Source organism: Eufriesea mexicana, unplaced genomic scaffold, assembly GCF_001483705.2.
Source record: "Eufriesea mexicana isolate 0111107269 unplaced genomic scaffold, ASM148370v2 scaffold2143, whole genome shotgun sequence".
In the NCBI taxonomy this organism is placed as follows: Eukaryota; Metazoa; Arthropoda; class Insecta; order Hymenoptera; family Apidae; genus Eufriesea; species Eufriesea mexicana.
The window spans coordinates 387,992-399,604 of NW_016910297.1; the positions used below are offsets into that span (position 1 = coordinate 387,992).

At 32.3% G+C, this 11,613-nt stretch overlaps 1 protein-coding gene across 2 annotated transcripts; it reads left to right on the forward strand.

Annotated features, from left to right (window-relative positions):
• The first annotated feature begins 6,794 nt into the window (after positions 1 to 6,794).
• LOC108549849 (leukocyte receptor cluster member 8 homolog) lies at positions 6,795 to 11,411 on the forward strand. 2 transcript variants are annotated; one of them, XM_017903420.1, is made up of 7 exons: positions 6,795 to 6,880; positions 6,963 to 7,101; positions 7,642 to 8,042; positions 8,134 to 9,305; positions 9,385 to 9,718; positions 9,803 to 10,010; positions 10,596 to 11,411. In XM_017903420.1, exons 2-7 carry the CDS (start codon positions 7,034 to 7,036, stop codon positions 10,756 to 10,758), a joined length of 2,346 nt encoding a protein of 781 aa, XP_017758909.1. In that variant the 5' UTR covers positions 6,795 to 6,880; positions 6,963 to 7,033; the 3' UTR covers positions 10,759 to 11,411. The 2 variants fall into 2 exon arrangements, with proteins under 2 accessions (XP_017758909.1, XP_017758908.1); XM_017903419.1 differs by having other exon boundaries at positions 6,799 to 7,101.
• The last annotated feature ends 202 nt before the right edge of the window (positions 11,412 to 11,613 follow it).

The window sequence follows — 11,613 nt, forward strand, 5'->3', positions numbered from 1 at the left end:
CATCTATTATATTTTTTCTATATAAAAGAATATCAACTGTTTTTCTTGATACAGAAAAGTAATTTCTTCAAGGAAAGATTTTGTTTCTCTAGGAAGACAGAAAAATAATATCGTTAAAAAAAAAGCAATATAATTACTTCAAAAAGAGAGACGAGCAACTTACTCTGGTTCTTTTGTTCTTGGATTTTTAGATCCTTGAAAACTAAAACTCCTGAATTTTTGGATTCCTAATTTGAAGTTAGACATTTGAATTTCTCAATCTTATGGAAATAAACGAATAATCTTATGTGAAACAATCAAGGTTAAAACAGTCCATGCATCAGATTTATCGACTATTCATGTTCCCATGCACTTGTCCGCTTGTCATTGCAGTGATTTAGAAGAACGATCCGGTAGCTTTGATATTTTTCTTAATTATTATCACGATAACAGTGGTAGGTTCTCAATTCGTATCGGTACTTCCTGAAAGCGGAACAAATGCTTTCACGTTTGTTTAATTCACAGAACTGAAATAATTTACCGAATGCATTATATGGGACGCAAATTAGAAAGCAAATTCTGTTGCAATATTAATTCGCGATGATTGTTGAAAATGTACTTTACATAGATAATTGAAGAACTTGTAAAAATAGCATTAAATTTCGAAGCGTATCTTCATTCTTTAGAAAGATATCTCTTAAATGTAATAACTGATCGTTTAGAGTGATTTTCAATTATGAGAATGGTTCGAATTAATAGTGAATTACAGTTATCTAAAATGTCCGGAAAATCAATGATCAACGTAGCATAGTTACGATAATAAGTTCCAATATTACTCAACAATTTGAATAATGATTAGTAACTGCTTTATCGAAATAACAATCTACTTTTGTATCTCATAGATTTCCCATAAATAGGTTGATAATTTAAATTTTTCTAGCTAAGAATATAATTTGGAATGAACATTAATATCCATACTAATGCAATTAGTAATGCAACGTGATACCGGTCGCGATATATATTTTTTTCTCAATAAATTATTTATCTTCTATTCTTGTCTTCTGCGAAAAAATGAACAATGATCGTTAATAAGCACCTGAAAAAGTAACAAAACGATCTTGAATTTTTTATCGATAGTACATAGCTTACAATTCGAATTATACGAATTATATAAATTTACATTAAATTTATCTAATTTTTCTATATACTTCAAATACTACTGTTATCTCTCATAGATTAATTATGGTTCCATTTGTACCTTTTATTTCTTTAATCAATTTTTTTTGGTTATGATAGACATAGCCATTGATGTATTTACGATATAGTCTTCTTATTATTGTATCATAGTAATATAAATCAACTTTAGTAACATTTTTGCACAATACTTCGTTCATTCGTGTATGTGAATTAGTGCAAACTTTTTATACACAATTTAATAGCGTTTTCCTTTAATTTCTCCTTATACCATTTCTCCACATTATTTTCAATTCATTGATTTATGAATGTTAGAAAATTTGCACACTTATCTTAGGTTATACAATTTTGCTGCACATCGAAACATATGTATTTGCCAATTCAATCAACAATTTATTGTTTCACGCACTTCACCGCCTTTACACTACACATTATTTTATTGTTTATTTATTTTTATTAATCACTGTATTAAATTGTATAATAACATTACACTAATGACGGAATTCAAACGATAAATATTCATTTGAACTTCGTTGTACACGAAGATTGTCGACTTGACAAATCGATAATCGAAAAACATCCTAGTAGTCGATAAAAGTGTGAAGCCTACCAATGCGCGTAACAGGACACAAATAAATCATCTAAAGTTCATTTGGACGAATTCTTCAATCGAGTGTTTTAATACTATTCTTTGTTGTGCGATATATCACTTTTCCTCGAAACGTTCACTTTCCTTTACTCTTTTTTGTCTCAATACGAATATTATGTTTTACGTCGCAACTAACCTCTTTACGTCAAAATTTAGACAATCGCTTAGTAATCGGTTAGCTCTCACGCGAATTTGCTCGATCTATTATTTTTATTATTATATTACGATCTCTAAAAACATCACGATGAAAAAAGTAAATATGAAGTGTCAGTGATTTCGCTGCTAGATAATGATTTGCTTCGGAAGAAAGTGTGGAGATAAGTAATGCTTGTAAAAGAGAAAACAATTTTGAAGAGGAAGTCATCGATGACAGGTAAAAGTAACCGTAAAAAATATGTTTATCTCAGACAACTCGATATCGTACGTGTTGAAACGAGTATAAAAATCCGTCATGATAAAGTTGTATACAGAGTGGAACGAGAACTCAACTGAGAACTCGCGGGAATTCTGTGGATCACAGAGTGCTTACGAGATACCCGTCGCTGAACAACTCAGCAGGGCGACTGCCACCTGAAATCCTCAGGTGAGCAGAGACCACCTCTGCTCCTTGCAGTCTCTCAACAGAGAGAGAACTCGAAGGAACTCCTCCCATATCGGTGCTCTACTCCCTCCTTGAGGTTACGTTTCCCATCCTGCCACCACGAGTCACCGATTACCACGCGGACATTCAAATTGATGATGAGATGGAGTGACACTGTTGTAATTGTTTCAATAATATTATTACTGGTGTCCATTCTATAATTACATTTTCTCGGTACTTTATTTTCTCATACTATATCCAAATATTTTTGCAGGAAATTAAATGCTAAATAAGATTGTGAATTATGCAGTAACATCTTTTTATTCCATAAAATGCACACACACGTGATTTCAAAGATTAAAGTTGTACGTCGAATAAATCATATGAAGTATAATTTCCCGATATATTACTTGAAAAAGGAAGAAATCGATAGAAATGAATTATTTTGCAACGAAAAACACTGATGAGCCTGTTTTGTTTTCAAGGAAACGTTAAACGATCAGCGATAAAGTTAGCGGATCAATTAGATTTACGATTCTCACCTCGTAAATGCATGGTGAGGACGGATTTAGAGTGAAAGCGACAACGTCATACTTCACAACTCGCGTTTATCTAAGAGTATACCTTATCAGGGTCGTGATAATTAAGCGAATAGAACGGTATCCGCTTCCGTTCATGTCCTCCATTGGTGAAAAAAGAAAAGAATCGACCAATTTCTAATCCATTTAATAATCTGTTCCTTGGTTCAATTTTGAAAATTATTGAACTAATTCGTTTTAAAAAATATCTCTATATTTGTTTGACCCAATAAACAAATAAATAACACTTCACTTTATAAAAGCTGATAATTTGGATGCAAACCCTGCAGAAGGTTTGTGGGGCATATTCATCTTGTCTCGGGCACGTGGTTGATGCTAAATCGATTAGCACAAGACAAGAACGTTTTCCAGGTTGATTATCGAGTAAACACAATGTTATGTCGGTTCCCGTTTTACCCATATATTAGCCTTGCCCGTTACTGTTCACATCGAATTATTGAGATTCTAATTTATCAACGTTCCCATATACTGTTATTCTCATTTAAATCTATGACATTCTAATTGCATGCGCCACGTGATAACAAAATAATGAACACATATTATAATTTAATAATCTTCTTTTATTCGTGAAAAGTATTAATTCGTTTCGATAATCTTAATAGATTACATTCTCATAACACTCACCCCCATTATAATTTCGACGAATTAACTTTTGACATTTATTTCGATTATACTGTTGACATGTGCATATCTTAGATGAAGTTCATCTCGATTGTATATTCAATATTTTGCTTCGATAAAACTTTAACTTCGAATTTAAGCATTCGTCTCTGTATAACGTTCACTTGTTTAATTTGATTTTTTTTCAAGAGTTCGTCATTTTATCACATTTCGTTTTTAGTTATTTGTTAAAGCCAACAATAATAAGTTCGAGAAGTTTAAACTAAAAAATCATATTTTTTTCCTTAAAATAATGAGCACGATTGGAGACATAAAGGTGAAAGCATGGTCACCTGCAGTTCCTTGCAAGATTCCAGATAATATTGTTTCTTCACAATTTACGTCACATAAAGGATTCACTCCATCGTATGAAAAGTAAATTCTGATTTGATTTCACAATATTATTTATTTAATAATTAAACTATATTTTCTACAATGTCATAGGGAAAAGCGTCCCTGTATAGAACAATTACTGACGAATGAATATCAACGCATTTGGTGGCAAGAAAAGGAGTCATGGGATAAAAGATGCAGAACAAAGATAACTACTAAAAAATTATTGCAACGCATGGTAAAAAAAAAAAAATAGCATAATCTTCTGTATCAGATTATACAATCCATTTCGTAAAAAATATTTCTATAAATAACGATTAAAGTTATAAAAAAACTTTGTATAATTTTTCTCGAAGGTAATTAGAAGAAAATCAAAAACAGTACTTGTTCTTGATAAACCTAAAAAAATTAAGAAACCAAAGAAGAAGAAAGAAGAAAAAGTTGCAGAAACAATTGAAGAATCAAAGGATGAGAAGAAAAAAGAAAAAAAAGTACCTCCACGGGTGGAAGAGACAGTACATAAAACGAAGAAAAATAAAGACGAGGAATCGACATAAATTTGATCGAAAAATACCGCTGATTATGATTTAAACTCAAATAGACTTTCAACTTGATACTAATATAGAATTTTGTTGCGCATAATTTCAAATTAACATTCACCAATTTTATTACTCAAATCTTGATTGTGACATCTGGTACAACGTATATCGGTTTAAGTGTTATACCATATTGATTTCACACCAACTTCTGCCTGCAAAATATCTTTTATATGTACCGAAAAAAGAGCATAAACAAAAAGCATTGCTTATTTTTTATTAAACTGTGAAAAATTATGTAATTTAAAATATAAATGTTCGCAATTAATAGACATGTCGCGTAAACAATAAATGGCGCTCTTTTCTCCGGGTGTCTATGCAAGAAGCTTTCCTTAAGTACACACAAAGTACAAATTATAATATTAGCTTCTTTTTCATATGCATTACGTAAAGTAGTATACTATAACAGAATGTTTTATCAAACAACTGCTGTTTCGGTGTTATTTATACACGTAAACACTGCAGAAGGTTTGCATAACTGCAATGAAAGTAAATATAAAAGAATAATACTTCAATTCATAACATTGCTATGCAACATTTATAAATCAGTAACTCTAACCATTAATTACATAATTTTTATGACTTTTTTCGTTATTTATATAGACTTTCTAATACTATTACTCACCAATATGTTCTAATCTGATAAAATTACGTGAAGCGGACACTACACAACGTTTGCAGTTTGTTGAAAGACGAAAGTGGAAAATGCTGATGCAACCAGCAACGATAGTTGAGTTTGATTTCCAGCATGTGGAATGAATTTTTAAGGGGAAAAAGAATGTTGTCGCAAGTTTTACGCTTTTCGTAACAATAAATAGATTTATCATATTTTCTAACAGAGATACGTGATCCTTTTATTGATTTTAATATACTACTTTGGGAAAAGTATTTTAAAGCAACGTAAATTTTATTACACGTAAGAAAAAGTAATATTTACTTTTTACATTTTAGTATCGAGTTTTTATTTAAGGATTTTATGACCATTTTTTATTTTCTTAAACCTTTTCTTGGACAATATTTTTGAAAGAAAGGTCCAGAACTCGTTCAAGGCGAACAACATGCCTCTATATCTATCAATTAACTACCCGATATTTCATCTATAAAACAAGATGAAACAATCAACGTTATTGCATCATAATCAATTCATTTGTAAAAAGATATTTTTTGTTTTAGAAAATAGTATGAAATATACCTGTTAATATTGACGTCAATAAAGCATTAAAAAATACTAAGAAATATGTCTCATGACACGAAAACATATTTTTGAATATTAGTAGTAGTAATAACAAATATCCTCTGTAAAAATGTTTGCAAAGAAATATCAATAAATGTTTTTCTTTTAAATCTTTGTATTTTAAATTACAAAATTACAATGTTGAAAAAGAAATAGACTCTTTATGGTCCTTATAATATGCACGGTTCATTTAGATATCAGTTGAAAAATGTTTTCATATTAACTAATAAATTGAGGCGTGATTAAAACGTAGAATATTGTTCACACAAAAAAAATTCTTATTCCCATAAAAAACAAAGAAAATGATATGCATAACGCAGCATAACAAAATTCAATCATGAAACCATTAATTGTAGATTAAGAGATAAAACAGATTGCAGTTTACAACTCTACTTATATGTTTCGAATCTATCTTTAGTCGTGTTCCGGTATAAAAAAAGATAACACAACTACGTACAACTTCATTCGATATCCTTCGGATATAAGGTTACATTTATGCTAGGCCATATTCCATTTCTACCATTTCGTTGCAAAACTACCTAGGTGTTTCATTACGTTACGCTACCGCATTAAATAACAACCATCGACAATTGTTTCCTATAAATTCTTCGCAACAGTGAATGAAAGGAAAATCGAAACAAATTGTTGTACAATATGAATATCTTGTACGTGATACACATATTTAAAATAATCTTTAAAATTGGAAATAAAATATTTTATTTAAAACATACTGTATTAAAAATACTAATATATGTTTTTTTCAAAATTCACCAATTCGATTTGATTTCATATTACAAAAGGATAAAATACAATGAACTAATTTATAACAAAATCTAAGCATTTTTGTGCAACTACTAAATGTCAAATGGTACTTAAACAAAATTCGCGCGTAAAATTCGTATGACAGTGCTGCCGCCTAACAGAGTAATCATGTAATGCATCAACTCCATTTTAGTTTGTCGAAACGGGTTAGTCATACTCAAAGCATTACGCGTTCGATAAGATTCATTCGGGAATGTTTTATTAAAAACTTTTTTACCTGGTCTAAAATCCGTGGTAATGCAACAGTGTTTACGGCAGTGGAACATAAAGTGTAAAATTGTTTAAGCAATTCTGATTTTATTCTTCGGTATGTCAGAAGGCGAGGCTGCAGCATCGCAGAAGAAACAGCAGCCATTTCAGCAACAGCCACAACTTGGAGTAGGCTCAATGGCGAATATGGCATGGCAATATCCCTCGCCAAACAATATTCACAACATGTTTCCTCCATATTCAGGGTAATTATTGATTCTATCGATTTGACCACAAATATTTCTGCCTAACAAATAAATAATAATAACTGCGACGTTTTGATCAAAAGAATCTTTTAGACATATTAAGAACAACGCATATAGATATTGTATTCGATGATTTCATGTAATTTCTTATTTTACTTCCGTTTTTGCGTCTTTCTTATAATTTGAATCAATGAAATTATTTTTATCTTCTTGGTAAAATGATTATTCAACAAATGTAGTAAAAATAAAGAATAAAAAATAGATAACATGATAAAATATATCGACGTATATAAAGAACTCTGTATAATAGCTCACTTTTAGATTGATATATGTAATATAAATAACTAGTGATAATTACAAAAGTATTAAAGAAATAAAGCACATTGTACTATATATGAATGTATAATGAACTAAGAAATATCCAAAATACTTGCTTGTATATATAATTACTTGTTCAGAGATTTTTAAAGCTATGATTAATAATAGATCTTTTGTAACTTTAAGCATTCCAATTGCATATATTAATTATATTTTTTACAGGCAGTTGTATGGACCAGGATATCAAGGTGTACCTCATCAAGGACAAACATTTAGTTATTATCATGCAATGATGCCTGGATATGGACAACTCCACAGTTTTACTCCACAGCAGATGCAACAGCAGCAGCAACAGCAACAGCAACAGCAGCAACAACAGCAGCAACAACAGCAGGACAACAATCAAGGAAAGCAGTTACATCAACAACCACCAGTACCTGGAACTCCAATGTCTTTAGATGATGATTCTGAACTTCCTCCTTTACCTCCTGGACCTCCACCATCTGTGCAGACATCTCAACAACATAATAATCAAGTACAACTATCTATACAACCTCATCCAGGGTACATGTATAATGCATTTCCATATAGTACTTGGAATGGAATGCATAGTGATATGTCTCGTAAGCTTTTTCTGTATAAGAACTATAAAAAAAAACTTGATCTTATTTAACTTATGAAGTAATATTTAATTTTATCTTTTCCTAATTTCAGAATACAATAATCAAATTCGTTTCAACGTATACAATAAAAAAAATGGTTTGGCTTTCCTCTCTCCATCCGGAAATAGTGGAGCTGCAAAGAGAAAACGTAAGCGGAATAAAAATTTAGCGGCTCAGTTCAACAATAGCTTTCAGGCAAACAATCCAACAACAAATTTTGTTCCGGGTCCCAATCTGAAGACCGAGTTACCACCTTTACCTCCTGCACAGCGTGAAGTAGTGGCTCCTCCTCCACCAACTGAAGAATCCCCTACTCCTACTACACCTGTTATCACAACTGTTAATAATACAATTCCTAGTGCTGGTACACCAGCGGTAGGTACCCCTTCTATTGTGACAAATCCCAGCCCAGTCGGTGATTGGCCTGACAGCTTGAAGAATTACGTAAACAGGTGTTACGAAAAATGCAAAACAGCAGTGGATAAGGATCAAGTTGAGATTATATTAAAGGGAAAAATCACGCGTGCCGCGAATGACGGCTCGCTTTGGGTGAAAGACTGGGACCAAGAACCTTTGCCTAGCATTCATAGTGAACGTATGACTATGACGATAAAGCCTCAAAAGCCGACCTTGAAATTAAATAATTTGCCGAATCCACTGATGAATGCACAGGGAGGCTTGCGCAAGCCAGGTCTCTCTACCTCTCTCGGGGCTCGGCTTGGCGCGCGTCTCTCTGTGAATTATAAACGGTCAAGGTCAAGGTCGAGGACTAGATCAAGATCAAGATCAAGATCGAAGTCAAGATCGAGGTCGAGGTCGAGATCGAAGTCACGGTCGCGTTCGGATACACGTAGCCCGCCATCACGAAAGTACAGGCGTAGTACATCGTCGTCGTCGAACGTTAGTGATCGGGAACACGATTATAAGTCGTTAAAAACGAAAAAGTCTACTAAAAGCAAACCGAATCATAACAGCAAGAAAACAAAGAAGACTAAACAGATGAAATCACATTTCTATTCAGAGTTTGGTTTAGCTACAGGAAACACTGAGGAATTAGGATCCAAGGAGAAATTACAACAACGTGCTGCAAGATTTAACGATACTATTTCTAGGACAGTCAGCAATGGTGTTAAAGATGATTCCTCTACAGACTTTGATTTTACCGGACTTCACATTGTTGGAATATGCAAGGATATAGAGAAACCATATTTACGTTTAACATCTGTAAGATTTCATATAATTAATCCTTATTTAAAATTGATTTGCAAAATTTGTTTTAACATTCATTGCTTTCGTGATACAGGCTCCAGCTCCCTCTGCTGTTCGACCGGTAAGTGTACTCCAAAATTCTTTGGCACATGTCAAGAAGCGCTGGGTGGTTGATCAAGACTATAGATATGCTTGTGATCAACTTAAATCTATTCGTCAAGATCTTACCGTCCAAGGTATTCGAGATGCATTTACAGTCCACGTGTACGAAACACACGCCCGCGTCGCTTTAGAAAAAGGCGATCATGAAGAATTCAACCAGTGCCAGACGCAATTAAGGATGTTGTATCAAGACGTTGGTGGAGAAAATCGATGTGAATTTATTGCCTATAGGATATTGTATTATATTTTCACAAAAAATACGCAAGGTATTTAATCGTTATATATGTAACTTAAAAGTAGTGTAATATTCTTTTCGTACGCGGACAAGAAAATTAATATTTTTGTTACAGATCTAACGACGATTTTAGCAGCATTATCGGCAGAAGACAAAACTGATGAGTGCATAAAACATGCACTCAAAGTGCGTTCAGCATGGTGGCTGGGCAACTTCCATGCCTTTTTCAAATTATACACTTCTGCTCCGAGGATGGCAGCCTTTCTAATGGATTGGTTTGTTGCAAGAGAACGCAAGAATGCATTGAAGAGCATGATAAAGTCGTACGTACTAGACTCTTTAGAAATCATTTGTATCTATTTATCAAAATATATCCGAAGAATATTTAACATTTTACAAAACATAATCATGGTAATACAAAATAATATAATGGATCAAAACATAATTAATTTGATATTGACAGGTACATTTAATTGGTAAATTGCTAGATAGCTTTTAACTTTAAAATAATTTTATTTGATAATTTTTTTGCAATTTTTTATGTCTAACAAAAAAAAATTCTTTTCATCTTTAAACAAATTTAAAATATGTTTTTATAAATAAATCTAATGAAAATATATTTAACTATTTTTTAGAAATGAAAGTACAAAAAGACGAAACAGTTGGTTATTAATTGTTCATAGAAATAAAACATTATTTTACAGATTATCATTACACAAAGGAAGTGAAAGATTGCAAATAATTTTTTTAATAATTATAATTATACTAGATTTCTGTTACAGGACATCGTAGCCGAAAAATGACTAGTTTTATAGTTATTGTTTATTTTCATTGCCCTATATGTATATTTTTTATATGTATATGTTTAATGCACAATTGTCTAACGTTACATTTCTTCTGCTGTTTAGCTACCGGCAAAATTTGGCGGTTGATTTCGTCGTAGCAGAATTGGCCTTTGAATCTTTGGACAAGTTTTATGAATTTGTCAATGAATTGGGGTTGGTTTATGCTGATCCTGAGCAACATCTAATCGACTGCAAGACAAGCAGTGGTTCTCTAGGTGCTTGGTAAAAAAGCAACATCACTCTTTTTTCATGGAAGATATATAAACAAAAACCATTGTCGTGCACATTCGTGGGCACAAATTTGTGTGTGTATATGCATATGTTTTCCGATTATATGCATATGTAGACTCTACATACATATGCATATGCATGTGCATATATTTAACTACACATTGACCTGTTACTGATAATTCTTACCATCCCCAATCATTATTCTCTTCGTTGATCGACACTACCTAGTCGAGCAACAATTTGTAAATGAAAGTTTTCCCCGCAATAATTTGTACATATATGTGTCTCAATCTCAGCCCAGCGCAAACGAAGAATCCATTTACAGGCTGACATGAATTGTACAAAAAAATTAGGATGGCCGTTTTAAAGTCGTCCGCAACTACCTCAATAGAACTCGGTATGAAACCGAGGCTCGTAGTAAATTATAAAAGAAGGGAGGAACCATAAAAAATTATCTTCAGGAAACAAACACTTCTCGTTTGGTCAGAACTTCAAATTCCTTAGATCGCAACCGATCGATCCTCCACAATTTGTTTATGTTATATATTGTATGTGTTTTTACTCTCGTGTCTGGTGATTCTCAGCATCTTTTTCCAAACACTGTCCACCAAAAGGATTTGAGATTTTTTAACCATTTGCCAAATTTTTTGCTTTATGCAAGAATACACTTTATCGCCACCTTAAAAGGGGAACTTCAACATTTCGTACTATAAATTCGCAACATAACCGCACGCGAATAGAAGTACAGTAATTATCCTTACAATAGAAAATGGTAAAGAATTGGAATTAAAGAACGTGTTGAATACACATAATTGCTATGATGGCCTTTTCGGTAAGGATCATATTGAGG